Below are 18,176 nucleotides of genomic sequence, written 5' to 3' on the forward strand. Positions count from 1 at the left end.
TGAATTTTATGAGAACTCTGCTACATATTTTACCTCCCATCTGGTTCAGATTTGACAATGAAATATTTGTGTGTCCCACCCTCTTCTTTTTAAAGTTCCAAAACCAGATGTCTCCAGCACAACACGACTGCAGCAGGTCACACCACATTCTTCAGCAAGCTGTGCCAGGCCTACTACCCCACAGACAGTCCCAGGTAAGGTAAAATCAGGTTGCTTGTTCCCTAAAAAAAGCAAACAAACAAACTCACCAACTCCAGGGCACTGTGTGAAAAGACTGTTTAAAATGTATTATGGCTTAACTTTCCAAGGGGTTTGATCTTGATGAAGTGCTGGTTCTGGAAGCTAAACACATTAACAATTGCAGCAGGGGATGATATTTTTTCCCCTCCACTGCCTTGATTCAAGCAAACAATTTTGTAATTTCTCTGTTGCTTCAGTGCATAGCACTTCTAGGAAGCTCACAAATTTCACAGCTGCACACACTACACATGAGAAGAACTCTGAGGAAAACAACTTCAATCAGATTTTGCATTTTCAACAATAAGAACTGTTAATTTCTTAGCAGCTTCACAGGGCAGCTCTATGCTACATGTGATGCCACCTCCTGTGACACAAATAATTTATTTGTGTCACCAAAACACCAAAATGACACCTGTTATCCTTCTTGCAATACAAAAGGACCTGTAGGGATGCTGAGGGAGCTTTTTTTCCCAGAAAAATGTTGAAGTTTTGATGTGCCTTTAAATAGGACAAATACTTTATAATGCACCTATCTGGTAGCTTTTCATGCACAATAAAACAGGATAAATGTATTTACTGCAACAGCAAGTAGCAGTTACATTTATAATGAGGTATCCCCCAAGAAAGTCCACTTACAGAGTCTGTCAAATCTTAAATGCTGTAGTGGGCACTAAAAACTGCAATAATTCTACTTCAGACACGAGCTAAACATCTCTTGGAACCATCATAAAGCAGGATATTAAAAAAAATACTGTTAGCTGTTTGCACAATAATCCCTTCTTAATGTCACACATGAAAGGACACAAGTGTTCCCAAATCTTTTAATGATGTTTTTTGCAGTCTGGCAAAACATTTAAACACAGGTGTAAATTTAGTTTTATGAGTATTCTCCTTGGAAATTTGTGTTATGTAGCTTATGATCCTACTGTTTGCTTGATGGAGACACCAAATTAGGCCAGGGGAACAACCCTGGGAAAAGAAAGGAGTTAAGTTACTGGAAATAAAAGGTAAAACCACAGAAAAGAGCCTAAGAGCATGAGAACCAGTAGATTCATTCCTGCTAATGAGATGGGAAAGGATGAACTCCATCAGCTTACCTGTTTATGCCAAGTTAAATAGACTTGAGTAAAAGTCACACATTACCCTTCTGTATAAAGAACGAAGATATTTAATAAAATAATTCCAGTAAGGTAAATAAATTTGTGTTTGTACAGTGTAAGAATAATTTATCAGGAAATAACATCTGTTGTTCTTGCAACACGATTACTTACTTTCCCCTTTCTACTGCCAAGGCATCTATTTCATCAAAGAAGAGAATTGAAGGAGACACTGCTCTGGCTTTCCTGAAGATCTACAAAAAACAACAATAAAATACCCAGTTTTAAGCCAAGGAAGCTATTTACAGTACACTATCACCCCCTGCACACATCAAGAGTGACAGAGCCTCATGTAACAGACATCAACCTGTCTTGTCTTGGGTTTTTTTTTAACAGTAGTAAAAGCTGCCACAGGATCCCAAATTCGACATGTATCACTAGGTCAACACAAGAGAAAGCTAAATATCCCTGCTGCTTCATTTTCTTGTTTTCTTTTTTAAGCTTACACCAGAAGGAGTTTTTCAGAAAGTTTAATGGTAACCTCATAAGCAGAGAAGAATTTGAAAGCCAAGGAAGCTTAGTATCTAACATGCATGATCCACAGCCCTACCCTTTCTCACCTCTCTCACTGCTCGTTCAGACTCACCAACGTATTTATTCATCAACTCAGGCCCCTGAAAAATAGAAAATTCAAAAGCATGATACATGTGTATACAAAATGACTGAGATAATCTGCCAGTGCTACACTGGCCACACTCTGCTACAAAAAATTCTGAGATTTTCTCATTTCTAAGTCTAATGGGTGCATTTTTACTTACCCTCTACCTGTACTAAGCTTTCTCCATTTATTTTACTACCTATGCATGTTGGTTAGTTGTCATGAGAAATGGAATGAACCAAAAAAACAAATACTGTGAGGTTCTTAAAAGTGCTCAACAACAGCACCAAGGGGCTGCAAATCAGCCAGAAGGACAAATCACAGTAAAGAACCACAGCAGTGACTTAAACAATGTTTAAAAGCACTTCTTTGAACCTGACACTCTGCAGGTTCAAGAAGCTCTGCAGCACACCTGAAACCCATCCCTAGCAAGGGAGCTGTTCAGTGTCTGAGCTCATGCACATTCCTGCTCCTCTGCTGAGGCTGCCAAGCAGGATTATGAGTGCCAGCTGCTGTGGTGCCTGTTTATCCTCACAGCCCTGTCCACCAGGAACAGACTGGAGACCACAGGGTCAGCATTCCAGTCTTGAACAAGTACTTAAAATTATAAAAAGTAAAACAATGGCAAATTCTCAGAGTATTTTCTGTTCTGCTGTATCCTGTAGGATAGGCTGCTTAAATAATGCTTTCTAATGGGTCTCAGCTTCTCCTGGGACTGGTAATGACTCATTGACTTCAGCCTGGTTTGCATCAACATTGACCTGCAGCCACAAACAAGGCTCATTATCTGCTGCCCTGAACGAGAAGAGCCAGTGGCTCCAATCCATTTTCCAAGCAACAACAGGTGTCCTTGTAATTTCTCCAGAAGAAACAACATCCTTCACAGTCAGAAAGCTGAACCACCTCCTCCCAGCTGTGGGTGTCTTCAGGTAACACTCAGCCCAGAGCATAGGGCAGCTTTAACAGCAGGTATGTCACAATTAAGAATGTGTGGCAGACACACATTTGTGCACTGGCAATGACAGAACCTCTGTTATAAGCCCTCTTTGAATGGGACCATCTGGACTTTGTTCCCAGGTCAGATTCATCACTCTAAAAATGCAGCACACTGGTTTTTGCAGCCTCCCCTCTTCACGCTCATTTTCATTCCTGCAGGAACAGTTAATGCACTGACTTCACCTTGACACTGGAAAACACCTGTGGTCATGTAGGAGTGAAAAATAATACCCTCTGAAAATGAAAGCACAGGTTATCTGGTATCAGTAAAGCAGCCAGACATAGACACCATTTTTATTTCTTTCTTTTCCAAGAGTAGTCCTTTATCCAAAGGACCAGGTGAGTGCAGCAGCCAGACCTAGAGCACCACACAGGCCAAAGCTACACTGTAAGGGTTGACAGGGCCAGCACTGTGTGCCTGGCCTGTAGGAAAGGTAAGTTATACAATTAGCATTGTTTTCTTTCAGCAACATCCACCCTTAAAGCAACTGTTATGGCACCTGGAGGCCTCCAACGACTGCAAAATTGAAGTCTGGTGGGTACCTGTGTGGAAACAGAATTATTCAGACACAAAACCGAGGAACACAGGAGAGAGAGAAGGGAAAAACAAGGTGAGGAGAGAAACACAAAAAGCAAGGTGAGAGAGAGAAGCACAAAGCCTTTTGCTGCTATTGACACCACCCATGAGGAGCATGCAGCAGTTGGTGAGGGCCAGACTGCAGAGACAGTCCAGCTGCTCCGGGCCCTCGTTGTTCTGATGAGGAGCAGCCCTCGTTCTGATGAGGAATTCTGTCCAGGGCAGATGAGGAATCCGATAGCAAAGCCCTGACAGACAAATCCTTAAGGAATGAGAGCAGAGTCCTCTCTTTCCATCCAGGTCTCTGTCATGATGAGAAACCACTACAGACTCTAGCCACAATTAGAGATTCCTCTCACTAACTTTTCCTTGGAGCCTGTGGACTCTCTCTTTCATGCTCTTATTTCCATAAGTAATCTTCATTCACATCAGCATTCCCATGGAAACCAACATCACACGCATCCGTGCCAACTGTGTGCTCCTCTCCTATGACCCAACATCAAACAGCCTGACATTTTCTTTTGTCTCAGCAAAAAAACCCTTAAACCCAAAACTACCCTATTTGAGCTTTAAGGTACAATATAATTTCAGATGCTTGTAGTTTTATTTTTAATTAAGCATTAAAATATGATGAAGGCAACATCAAAGCAATAAATACCATTTATAATGTTTCAAAGAGAATTATTTTGAATGCAACTTTTTGCTGTAAGCTTCGACATGACGTTTTTCTCCATTTTTCTCTCTATTAAGCAGCAACTCCAGGTGAAAGACCACTGCATGTTAATGATCTGTGCCTTTTTGTAGAGAATTTTCATGAAAATTGGTTTGGAAGTCTCCTAGTTCACCCTTCATGAGGGATACCAGAACTCCATTTGAGTGTCACGGTTTTTACTATGAACAGCTCAGAGTCTTTATTGTCCACAGCAAGAAAAGAAAAGGCTCCAAAGCAAGACAATGAACACACAGAAGAGGAGAAATTGCTGTACAATTCAATCATGCAAACACTGAAAACCACAACACAAAAACTAGAAATGTTCAAAGCAGCTGGAGGTAGCAAATGAACTCTGGTCCCACCTGAGCGAAGCCTTTGCCTTACCCTGTCTGCACCTGTGCTGTCCCCTTTAGCTCAGATTGATGGCAGCTCTTATTTGAAAAATAAATCTGCAGGACAGGCAGTCTGCAGGCCACCACAAAGTCACCTGCTGGCAGCTGATACAGCTTCTCATTTAACAAGGCTCAGCTTTAGCAGACTTTGGAGGCTACTGAAGAAATACCAGGAGAGTTTTTTTATGTTATTTTTCAGTGCTTTTCTAAATGCTTTAAAAATCAAATGACATGAGCTTGACTTAGCAAGCTGATATTTGTTGAAAGATCATTTCTGGCCAAGAGGTGAGCATATGGATTCTTTTAAAAAGCTTTTTGTAGCCGTTGATAGACTGACCAAGAGGTGCTAGTAAAAAATGGGCCAGTTTAATGCTGCACAGCTCTGGTCTCATCTGCAACAAGTCATCTTCCATACAAGCAGACATGAAGAAATAAAACCTGTTTCTTGTGGTCATTTGCACAGGGACTCAAAAACCAGCAAAAGATTTGGAGCAGAAAATTGGCAGAAGTAGTTGTAGCTTAGCCATGCATATAAGCATTTGTGAGCTAGAGTCCAGACTGACAGTAAAAAATCTGCCAATTCAGGCCCTCTGGATGCTGATGAGGTTTCTTTATTCAGCCTCAAAGCAGAAAGTTTCCAGTTATGCTCTGCTTAAAGACTATTCCATCCCCACTTACAAGATATATCCCCATGTATCACGAAACCTTCTACTTGCTTATAGTTTGGATTGGATGAATTTTAATTTCTTTTTTATTTTAATAAAAAACCAAAATTTCTTGCATTTAAAATATTATCAGAATCAACTCTTGAAAGATTAACTGCACAGAACATAAAACCCTTGTGCACATGCAGCAACATGAGATAAGCTTGTGCACACAAGGTTTTGACAGAAGTTCTCAAAGCATTTGTAAACTGCAAGAGGGATATCTGCTATGCCTGAAGTTAAAGAGCATCAGTCATTTTTCTGAGCAGGGCTTAAGACCACTTGCAGATTTTTTCCACCACTCGGGTAGGAAATTCAGTCAGTGACTTCTCTTACATGTTTTCTTTTCACTCTTTTGACAATCAGGCAAGTTATGCACTTAGGCTTTCTGAGTCACACGGGCACAGCTCCAGGTGTCTCCAGCACACAGCTCAGTCTAGACTCTTCAGAAATACCCTGATAACCTCACATACAGGTTCTGGGCTCCTACAGACACATTAAACTGTATCAGCCACAGAGTACAATTCCTGTGTCCTAAAAATCCAAGTAGAGAGTTTATCTCATCCAACAGATTACTACTCCAGATTATTACTACAAGATAATGCACAGTTCCTTCTTTGCCATATTCAAAGCAGAAATGATCAGACATTAAAGTATCAGTCATAATTAATATTTAATTTCAAATGATGTCTCTAGAAACTAAGCTCTGTATTGTGAATCTCAGAAAATAACAACAACAACAAAAAAAGACAGAGGTGCCAAAATTATTTTTCAACTGTTCACACTGTGTTCCTAGGGCAATGTTCAGTGCCCACAGTCACACACTGGCATCTGAGTTAGACATTCACATTAACTGATTTGGGCAGACAGATGTTCACCTCTCAGGCCCATGCGCTAATTTCTCTTAAAACTTCAGGAGAAGCTTACACATAGAGCTCAGAGGAGCAAAGTTTGATCCCCAATACACCCCTGATAGAGCTAAAACCAGCATATTTTTAAAATTCTTTCCAGTTTGGACACTGAAGCTGAGATAGAGTCATGGAACCACAGAATGGCCTGGGCTGGAAGAGTCCTTAAAGATCATTTAGTTCCAACCTCCCTGCCATGGGCAGACACCTTCCACCAGACCATGTTGCTCAGAGCTTCATTCAACATTATCCAGGGAATTCACACCTTCTCTGGGCAACCTGAGCCACTGCCTCAGAACCCTCACACTAAAGAAGTTTTCCTAATCTATCTAATCTAAACCTACTCTGTTCTATTTTAAAACCATTCTCCCTCATCCTGTCACTACAAGCTCATGGAAAGAGTCTCCATCTTTCTTGTAGGCTCTGTTTAGGTTCTGGAATGCCACAATTAGGTCACTCCTAAGCCTTCTCTTCTCCACATTGAACAATCTCAATTCTCTCAGCCTTTATGCTCTACTCTGACAACACTGAAGAGACTCAGAAATTAGTTATTTCTGAGGATTACAGTCCTTTGGCACTGTAATCTCCATGGCAAAACACTATTCCATCCCTCCCACAGTCCATCCAAAGCAGCACATGACTCAGGGTGGCTGCAGGGAAGAGAGTTAACAAGATAAACACTGAAACTTCCTTTATTTTAACAGTAAGGCTCTTTCTAAGGCAGAGGCTGTATGTGTGTGATTTGGTAATTGGTTGCTGCATAGAAAAATATTTGCTCAGAAAACGCATTCTATTTGCTTGTTAAGGATAAAGCCTGCTTCTTCTCTTTCAGGGCTGCTTAAAGATTTCATCTGCATCACTCCCAGCTTCTCAGCACATGGAAACCCCAGGCTGAGCGCCATGCAACATTTTAATCACTTCCTTTCCCTCTGCCCTGCATTCCAGAGGACCTTAAAAACTTGTTGGCACCTGTCTGGGATTTGAAAAACTTTAATTTCAGCAGGTGCTTGTGGGCTCCAAAGTATTTAAGGGAGCAAACTAGCAAAACCCTGTTATCCCCAGTCCCTGCAGTGGAGTTGCTATAAGCAGCATGGTCAGACTGCAAAGGCAACTATAATATCCAATTTTCTTTATCACCTTGCCTCAGAGTCCACTTGTTTGCCATTTGCCTTGACCAGCAAACTCCAGTGACAATCTTCTGAGGCTTCTTACATAAAACAGAAGCCAGGATTTGTACTGCAGAATGAGCTGACTGGAAACATTGAATTACACTCACTGCATGCACCAGTGCCTTTGGAGTGCCTCTGGCATCATCAGGGCAGGACGCATGCAGGATCAAAAATCACATAGCAAAACCACACAAAATGAGCCACCCCTGCTGCAAAACCTATTTGCTGAGACTTCACACCTCCAGCAACACTCCATTCCTCCACTGGTAACTTGAAGAGAGAGAAAGAAACTAAGTGCTAATAAAAATAAATTTGCAAGGTAATTGAGAAGGGACAAAGAGACGGGGATTATATTTAACCATTTTCTGCCTGAGTATTCACTTTTGGTAAGCTTATGGTAAGAATGGATGAATGATTTCTTTTTAGTTGAGTACAATATGCAGAAAGCTTCAGGATTAAAAGAGCTCATCAAAGTATCTCAACTTGTTATCCCTTGTAAAAAATGCCAAATTTTTCAAACAGAGTTATTTTTACTATCTGTTAATTAACTAACAAGTTATTGTAAATGTGTGACTGTGGATCTTTTTAGAAATTATATCAAATGCTTGCCAAAATATATCATAAAACCACAATGCTTCTGCATTTTTCATCTCAAATGCCTTGCTTTTAAACTACTTACAGTCACCAAGCTTTCTTATTTCAGGCTTCTGCTCACTGAAATCCCCATCAAAAGGCTAAGCTATCTCCCCAAAACTCAGTGACAGTTCTTCACAAAGCAAAGCAGTCGACCTTTCCAAGCCTCATTAATCTGTTGGAGCTGCCACAGCCAAGAGCTGAAGGGAAAAGCAGAGGAAACTTGAATTGGAAAATATTTTGACATAATTGACCCAGATGACAAACTAAGCTTAAGCACATGTCAAGCACGGGGAGTGGTACAAAAGCATTGGCTGGGTGATACAGGAAGCTAAACCAAGCCAAGGTGAAGTCAGAGCCCTGGGAACAGTGTATATTTTTGTAATTACTGCTCATTGAAAAAAGAAAAGATTCCTTCAGCCCAAGCTCTTAAGTAACAGCAAATAAAAGGTCAGGAATATTTTCTCTTTTTTCAAAAATCACACTGTAGTTGGATCTCCTAACCAATGTTTCAAATTAAAGAATAGTATAGTTCCCATCATCTGTACCAGTGGTTTGCTCAGTGCTGACATCCTTAAACATTCCTTACTGTCACAGGTGGGTTTGGTTTTCTTTGTTTTGTGTGGTGTGGTTTTTTTCAAGTATTACTTCATCCTGTTTACAAAAATTACCGTGTCTCACTTAGCTGAACTGCAAGGCATTTAACTTCTTAAAATTTAAACTGGTTTTTGTCACTACCCCTAAGTGAGGCTTTGCCTTACTTTTGATTTTAAACAGACAAATGTTAAAAAGCACTAAACAGCAAGAGGAAAAATGATGTTTCTGAAACCTTCACAAGCATATAGAAGTTGCATAATTTTTCTTGCTATATATCTTATAAACTCAGGTAATCTTGTTGGACAGAAAACAGAACTCCAAGTCCCCATGGATCAGACCATCACAACACATGATAGAGTTTATCTGGATGGGTACCCTAATGGTGCCTCCCAGCCTGACATCTTAAGAGCAGACTCCAGTGTTCATTCTGAAATAGGTTAAAATCAAAAAAGCTCAATGGTTTTTTTATTTGGTAGTAAAGTTAATGACCTAAATAGCACAATAATAGGAGGGGGAAAAAACTCCACAGGGACTCTCTGCACATTGCTTCCCAGAAAAGCAACAGAAAATCTGTAAGGAAAAGTAATACTCATTTGATTCTTTGCACAACACATTGACACAGAATTTCCTAAAAATAAAATAAAAAAATTTAAAATCCAAGAGGGCAGTCGTAACACATCTAAATAAACTAAGATTCAAGACAAACACAGAGATAATTATCTATGCCATACAGCAAGATAGGTGAGTTTCTTCCAAAAAAATAATATCACCACAAAAATCCTAGTGGTCTCAGAAAAAATACAGCTCAAAAAACCAGCTAGTCAAAACTGACCCTAAGTGCAGGAACTGTCAAAACAGTTCACAGAAATGCCTATCACATAAATAGTCAAAAGAGGGAATACTGTGACAAAGGGTTTCATTTCCTTCATGTTCAGTTTCAGAAAGCTAGATGACATCTAAAGCAAAAATGTCAGAGAGACAGGTTGTATATAACAGTAAGGTGTCATCAGCCTGGCAGAAGCTGAAAGTTATATCCCCATCACATTCATATGGATAGGTCCAATACCTGTATACAAGGGGTTTTTCTTACTAGCACAAAAAATGCGTAAAACACATTTCAGAAGAAATGTTTGGTACAAGCACAAGAGGATTGTGAAAGACCAAAATGCAGAGAAGGCTGACTGAAACAAGCAGTCAGATCAAAAGCTGTTGATAAGTCAAGACTGATGTTCAATCCTGCAGAATGAAAAAATTATCCTAATCCATTCCTTCATGCAGTCTTACACCCGCTTGTATCCATGAGTGCAAAACATTGAAAAATCTCCAAGCAGCTGAGAACAATTCAGTTGCCTTTTCTGAAACAGAGGTTTGGAGGGGGGAATAATCCAGATGACCAGTAAAACCCTGAAAAGCCTCAATGCTGCAAGAGATTTAGAAAAAGGGGTTGGCGGGAAGGAGCAGGAAGAGCCATCCCCTGGAAAGTAGTTGACAACCTCCTCCCCAGTAAATTTAGCAGATACATTGTATTAGAGACAAAGAAAGTCAAGAGATGGAACAAAAATAAACTATTCCCCCTAGGAATTATATGCAAGATTGCTTTGTAAAACAAACCAACCAACAAGCTGCTTTGCTCTGGAAAAGCAAAAGGTCACCAATCTTGGTGCAAATACAGCTATAAAAAGTTTTTGGCCAAGTATCAAAGAGCATGTTTACAAAAGGGCAACATTCATTGTAACACTAACCATTCAAACCTCACAATAGATTTCAGGAGAGAACAGGATGCAACGTCAAACATCTGTTATCACGTTATTTTCTTCAACTCCTCTGCCCAGAAATGACATGGAGACTCAGCCCATCTCCCAAACCTCACGAGAGACCAGTCAGACACGGGCCAGAGGCTGCCTTGTGACAGCTCCCCATGCCCAAGACAGATGGAAAGGTCACATTCAAACAGTTTGCTCATAACCCAGCTGAAACGTCTCGCTGAACAGAGCCAGCTGTCCAAACTGCACAGACACATCTGGCAAACAAAGCCTTCCTGGAGGCAGGCAGGGGTGATACCTGCTGCACTGAAGCAGGACAGCCAGCTCACACAAGGACAGTACACCCAGCACTGATGGGAGCTGGGACTTACTGTGCTCGTGGCTCTTAAATGCAGTGTGCACACACAATAGGTCGAGCCTTCCAAAAATCACTGAACCGAGCAAGCACTGCGTGTAACAGAATCCATCTCCTCTCAGGCTTCACAGACAAAGGGAGAGGCAGCATCCAGCAGCAGGCTCCCCCAGCTAGAACTGTGCCTCCTGCCTGCAGCCCCTGCTCCAGAAAGGCCCAAGAACCTCTGTCCTCTGCACCATCCCAAAAGAGTATCCTACAAGCTGTACACCTCTCATCAGAATTACTTAAGAGAGAGTGGAAGGAAAATGCAAGTCTGAAAAGTAAATCATCAAGAATCGCACTTTCATTTCAAAATGCCTGATGTCAGTTCCAGGGATGGATATCCAAGACATAATGTAGAGAAGGGGAAAATTAATAGGGCTATAAGCAAGAAAAGAAAAATTCCCTCTCAAAAACACCCCAACAAAACAAACTAAAACCCCACATATTCATCTACTTTGGATTTATTGCAGGAACACTTGCAGTGGAAATGAATTCATGCCTTTTGTGCTTGAAAAAGTGCTACAGACAATGTTTAACACATTTAGTATATGATGGATGTTGCCTTTTTCTGTCCAGGAAACAAATGTGAAGTTAGAGAAAGTGGGCTATGTTCCCTTCCTAGAGTCAACATGTCCAAGGTTGGACGTGCTCCAGAGATGTGCTTCTTGAAACATCTGTATATTGAATATTTGACCAGTTCCAGGCCAGGGGCTTTAAACCAACTGGGAATCACAGGCAATTTCCTAGAGCCAGACACTTCTGCAGCTTGTCAATGACAGGGAATGTTGCATGTGCAGAACTCCACCATGGAAAAATACTGCACTACTGAACACCAGCATTTACCATCACTGCACCTTTGGATACCTCCTGGTCAGCACAGGCCACCCTTCACTCTCGGACAATTAACTGCATCAGTAAAACTGTCTGACAGTGCCACGATCAAGGGATACAAGATAGCAAAAACATCAATTTTCAACTGTTTTTTTTTTTTTTTCAGACTGCTGCCTTCTTTCCCTACCCTCCCAGGCACCAGTGCTTAGGGCGAGACAAAGAGGAATGTTTTCTTTTAAGCAGAGGCGGAGGAAAAGGTTACCTTGTTTACCAGTAGCTCTGGAGCACAAAGAACTACTTTGTCTTTATGGAAGAGGCAGAAAAGGTAGTGTTTCTTAAGGGCTGAGGTTTCCAAGGCTGCCCTTGTTGATGTGACTGTGACCCAGAGGGCTGCCTGTAATCCCAGGGAGTCCGGGCAGTGAAGGGCTGCTGGCTTCAGGGTCAACACAACTGCCTCTGCTCCCAGAGAGGATGCACAGCTACAGCGTGCCTGAAGGGATGGGAGGAGGAGGAAGCTGTGTGGAAACTAACACAGGAGGCTTTGTGAGTAAAGAGATGGTCAACAGAGAGATGGACGTGATCTTACTGCTGAGAAGGAGATACTTTCAAAATACTTAAACAAATGTTTTTTCTTGCACTTCATTAACATTCTGACACAGCTGCAAGACTACCCCATGTGGAATCACTCTGCTATCTTTTTTTTTCCTATGCAGTGAAGCTCAGTGTTATTATTAAATAACTTCCATTCATGTGTTTTCCATACAACCCACAGTGATCAATTACACTGATTCATAGGCAACAAAATCCAAAATTTTTTTATACTAAGTGTTTCTTAACGCTGAGAGAATATCCCATTTATACAAGAGTATTCAAGATATAGCTGATTTTTCAAGCTTTCTGAAAACTGATGAAGTAGAACTATTTCCCCAGAATAAAAGGCAAATAGGACAAGAAAAATCTGTAATGAAACACAGTGAGATAAAGAAAGTGACCTTCCTGAGGAATGAAAAGGAATGTAAGAGATTAGATGATATTTCCATGCACGCAATAATTACAGTAACAGCAGCTATCCACTATCCAGAGCCACTTTTCATTTACATTGCTTTAATTGCAGTATAAATATTGTTGCCACTTTTTGAAAGACTTTAAACAATGCCAATATTTAAGATCTCACTCCACAGCTTACCCATCCATCCCACATCTGTGCTGTGACAAAATAAATAACAATTCTTTTAAAAGCATACAAGAAAATACACTTAAACTTATCAAATTTACTTGATATTTACAAGGTCTTTGCATGACTACATATAGGGATAAGAAGCACTAAGCCACTGGATTTTAACACCAGAAATTGGTAAAACATCAGTTGATATGCAGGAGTTAAGAAAATGTGAATGGCCTACCTTCACTGCCAAGAAGTTGAGGCCACTTTCATGAGCCAAAGCTTTTGCTATCATGGTTTTTGAGCACCCAGGAGGTCCATAGAGCAGGACACCCTTGGGAGGCTGGATCCCCATTCGGATGAAGGACTCCGGATGTTTGAGAGGCCATTCCACTGCCTGCTTCAATTTCAGCTTGACATCTTCCAATCCTCCTATGTCTGACCAAGATACCTGCAGAACAGAGCATTTTTGCTGAATTCAGATCATGGAGCAGAACAACTGAAAAAGTAAACAAATCAGAAATGCTCTGTATAATGTGTACTGGTTCTTTAATGAAGTTGTTTTTAATGAGTCACTTCTTCAAAAAGTCTTTATTAAACAAGAAGCACAAGACAGGCTTGTCAGGAATATATAAAGGCATGTGTTATGTCCTTACCAAAAAAGAAGACAGATCTAATACCTGCCACACCTCTTCCTACATTGCTGTCAACAAGCTTGAGACTTTTCTCCACATCTTCCCAGCCTGCTCTTCCTCTGGTCACCATCCACTCCCATTCACTTCAAATATTAAACATGTCAAGGCACACCTAAATCAAATGATCTTCTGTCTTAAAACACTCTTCCAGAAATTTGCTCAACATAAATCATCCTTCAGCTCTAGAAAGTGAGTTGCATGTGAAAAATAAGCAGAGTGTTGCTGAGAGGTAAGGTATTGCCTTTCCCCCCGAGCTGAAATCTGGTGTCACCCTTGGTTTGTCCCTATTTTCTCCTGCCAGGACAAGGAGTAGACAGTCCCTGAGAAAGATAATTCATTCTGCTATTGAAGTGGATGAAAAAAAAACATTTGGATGTGGTGCAAGCACTTTTATTTAAGACCAAGAAAACTCCAAATAAAATAAAATTCCTCTTAGATTGTCAGACTTTCATGTAGAAGAAAATTACAAAGAGAGCAGAGAGCAAACAGCAAACATAACAAAAGTTTGTGTTTATGAATCAGATATGAAATAGTGTGACTATTCATAGTCACATAGCGTGACTTTAATTTCATTTCAAAAGATGTATTACCTACCCCTACAACCCTTGATTCTATGTAGGAGCTTTTTAAACTGCACTGAACTAAAGGGAAGAATACAACATACGCTTGTTCTCCTTTTTTCAGTATCAATCCTTACTCATACCTGGCAAAGCATGGACTAGTTATTCTATCGTCATGTCTTTCTATCTAGACAAAGATTTTGACAAACATCTTGAAATTAACTAGGCCATCATGAATTCCCTATAAGTTCCAGCAACAGAAGGCAAGTAGTTTACATGCATGTAAAAAGTCAGGGAGAAAACACTTAAATGTTACTTTTACCCTCTTAAATATTCAGTCATTTAGCCTCTGCAAATATTCATTCTACTGAATATCAGTCAGTCATCGTTCAAGTGATTTTTCAGACCCACTACATGTAATTTAAGACCAGCACAGGTGACAAAATTGTACAGAAAAGGTGAAGTAAGGTCACCTTACATGAAGGTTGTTTTCAGCAGTCTGGAGACTTATTCTGACTTTGCCTACATTTTAAATTCTGACAGTACAAGGCGTGGAATTGGCACAGTAATAATATTAAAAGCAAAAATAGCTAATAAACCATTACCTTCACATTCTGGTGAATTCTAAACAGAACAAACTTGTCCTCATTTCAAAAGGAGAGAGGTAAGTGTGAAGGGGGGGAGAGGGGAGGGGAGGGAGGTTGGGGAACAGTCTACCAGCAATAGTTACACTGCCCTCACCTGCACAGGAACTCAAAGGAGAGGTCTTGCAACACCAGCAATGAGGTGTGATGTTTTGTCACTGTGGAAATGGCTTTAAAGATTAGCCTTGGGGCTGGGCTCACACATGGAAAACCAGCTCTCTGCTACAGCATGTACGACACCAACATTTCATTACTGCTGCAATCTTAAGCTCTCCCCAGGTCAACAGAGCTCAGAGCGCGATGCAGAGCAGCAGCTCCCCAGAGGTTATTAAGCACCAGCAATAAAGAAATAAAGCAGACAGGCAAAGGATGTCTTATCCAGAATCTTTTGCCTGCAAAGACACAAATCTGAGTGTTGAATTACAGCAACGGGAGTGAAAGAGGTAAGCAAAACCCACAGCGCTCTCTGAAAAAAATTTCATAAAGACCCACAGGAGAGGGAGGAATGGCAACTGCAGTGCAACTCTCCAAAGAACTGCAGTATTAACTTCCTGATTTATAATGTGCATCCTCTCTCCCCTAAATCCCTGCTGCAGAAAAAGCAGCCTTCTAAAAAGGTTGTAACGCACAACAAAGTTCAAGAAAGGTTCTGTAAAAATGGAAGGCAAGATGCTACACAGAACTTGGCAGCAAGGATTTTACATTTGCCTTGGTCACAGCCAACACAATTCAGATACAAGAGGAAGGAATTGTGGCTTTATTCAGAAGTCACTTTGAACTCTTGTCATTTGATTGGCACATGGCTACTGCAAAGCAGTGAAATAGGAAAGAGCCCCACCATCTGAAAAATGAAGCTCAAAATCAAAAAAATCTCATGTATGCCAATGGTTTTACTTGTAAGTCACTATATGGGCCAAAGGTCGTATGCACACCAAGGGGGATGCCAAGTGAGTACTGTATCTGCAATAAATACCTAAAAACCTGATATTCTTAATGTAGTTCAAATTCCTGTCTTCGTTTTGGACAAAAAAAATCTCACATCTTAACTTTAGTGTCTGAAGTTATATTTAGCAAGGATTTTTTAGATTACAGCATTCACAGAATATTTTAAGATGGCATGGAATATAAAGATCATCTAGTTCCAAACTCTATTCCTTTGGTAGATGACATGGGAGGACACAAAATCTTTTGCACCCAGATTATTTTAGAATCTACTTTAATTTCACCCCAGGCAGCATGCAGATTGCTGGAAATCTACCTTACATCTTCAGAGAATATGCATTACTTTGTGGAAATGCAGGTCCTGTCAGCACAAAAATAATCTCCACTATGTTGTTAATAAAGGAATGAATTCCAATAGTACTCCAATAACTCGGTGAGTGTTTAACAAATAAAACCAAGTGACAATCAAGGAAGTCACTAGCAGGATGGTTTAGTGAACAAGAGGAGCCTGAGGAGTATATGGACCAGGACTGAGAACAGAATTCCTGCAGTACCTCAAGACCTTGCTTCCACCTGCCTGTATTGTGCCGTGGGGCAGCATTCCACCTGGCTCCACAGGGGCTGGAGTGCCTGAGAGGCACAGCAAAGGAATAACAACCTGAGCCCACGAGCCAGCAGCACAACGAGCAAGGCAAGAAACTCTGGCTCTCAGCAGAGCCACTTAGCCTTGAGGATATTGGTGCCATGACACCATTTCCAGGAAAAGCTGTTTGGGGCCAGCCCAGGCAATTCCAGCCTGCACAGCATGGACTCTTAGCAAGCCAAGTGTGACATCCGAGCTGGCTGCATGCAGCATCCGGTTCACGGATTTTATTTCCCATTCCTATAAGTTTGGGAATAACGGTCTACAGTTGTGCAATCTAGTTCCCAAAAGACTCATTTTCATGCAATGAAACATAAATGTTTTCTTCTAGGGCTTAGGGAGCTGCTGAGGAACACCAAGACAACTGCTCACAGAATCAGGATTTAGTCAGATTAAATAGAAAATTCTTTCGCTCAATCTTCTTAACACCAATCAGAGCTGCCTTGAGCCAGGTCAGTTCCCCAGCCCAGTTTATGTTGGGTCTGCTACTGAAATACTATAATATGTAATTAAGAGGGCAGTGAGCATGGTAAAGATGAACCTGGCACCACCAAATGAGTTGTTCATATAATGACAGTCACCTGAAAGTGACTGTTTGGCAGCTATAATCAGCCTACAGCATTGAATTCTGGCTTCATTTAAAACCATGTAATAACACTGAAGACATTCAGGTCACATTTACATAAAAATCAGAGCAATCAAACTGTTCACAGCTTTGTTTCAACACACTTTGGTTACAAATGCTAAGAGTTGGTTTCTGCTTTACTTTGTCTGCTTCCCAAAAGGCTCCAGCTTCCACAGCTGTTCCAGACCTTCCTTGCACATGCATCTGAAGATTTTTACCCCGTTAATCCACTCAGCATAAAAAACTAAGGGATTAGGAGATACGACGCTGCACTCCAAACTCTTCCTGGAGCATTAGGAACCATTCTTCAGTTATTGAAAATAATAAATAAATAAACACCCAAACAGAAAGATGATGCAGTAACATTTACCAGTAACCTGAGGCCTCCACTCCATGAAACTCCTCTCTTTATGTGGCCCTGACAATGTTGCCACAGCACTGCACAAAACAACTTACTTTTGGCACATCAATTGCCACCTCCCTCATGGCGCTGGGCCTGACATCATTCATCCCCTGCAGGAAGTCATTGAAAGCAATCATCACTGACCCAGCCACTGCGGTGTCCCACAGGCCGGGCCTCTTCCCCAGCACTCTCCGCAGCGCGTACAAACCTAGTGAAACAAGAAAACAGGGAAATAGGTAGGCTTCCTCCTGGTTCTCATGAACCACATGAGAACACCACACACAAACATAGTGCAGCACTTGAAATTATGTTCAAAAGAGCGTCTCAGTGCTGGGCCTGAACAATGTCAAAGAACATGCAAGACGCTTCTGATAAGAGAGCACAAAAAAGGTCATTTAACAGCCACAGATAGAATATAAGTTGTACCTCTTCCAAAAGACAGAATGAAACAGCTTTGTTCCCATTTTCCTAGAGAAACCGTTCAAATACCCATACATTGATCTGAATACATTTCTAAACCACAGAGGAAGAGGGACAATGAACATTCAAGGACATGTTAAGTCAGCTCACAATAAATCTGCAGCCTTGCCCACTTCTCTATTATCAGGACAGTATCTTCAAAAGTTTTTAAAAAAACCTGACAAGATTGCTTTAACATCCATTGGAACCCTGTTTTTCCATGTAGTAAGATGCCAGACACCTGCATTTTTCTTGATCTGGAACAAACATTCCCTGTGACACTCAATAGTTCTTTGTTCCCTTCAGCAATTACACTTTTCAAATGCAGGCAGAGCTTTTACCCACTCTTTTGGACAAATCACTCACATG

The 18,176-nt window shown here is 40.9% G+C and overlaps 1 protein-coding gene across 1 annotated transcript in view; it reads right to left on the reverse strand.

The window, feature by feature from the left end:
* The window catches only part of SPATA5 (spermatogenesis associated 5), a 164,068-nt gene that overhangs the window by 126,040 nt on the left and 19,852 nt on the right, over window positions 1-18,176 (reverse strand). The window contains exons 10-13 of the mRNA XM_039722287.1: window positions 17,402-17,556; window positions 13,078-13,287; window positions 1,958-2,011; window positions 1,512-1,591 (exon numbers count right to left, since the gene is read on the reverse strand). Coding sequence (XP_039578221.1) covers window positions 1,512-1,591; window positions 1,958-2,011; window positions 13,078-13,287; window positions 17,402-17,556 — 499 coding nt within the window. The remainder of the gene's footprint in view (window positions 1-1,511; window positions 1,592-1,957; window positions 2,012-13,077; window positions 13,288-17,401; window positions 17,557-18,176) is intronic.

This window comes from Passer montanus, unplaced genomic scaffold (genome assembly GCF_014805655.1).
Source record: "Passer montanus isolate IOZ18808 unplaced genomic scaffold, ASM1480565v1 scaffold108, whole genome shotgun sequence".
Lineage (NCBI taxonomy): Eukaryota > Metazoa > Chordata > Aves > Passeriformes > Passeridae > Passer > Passer montanus.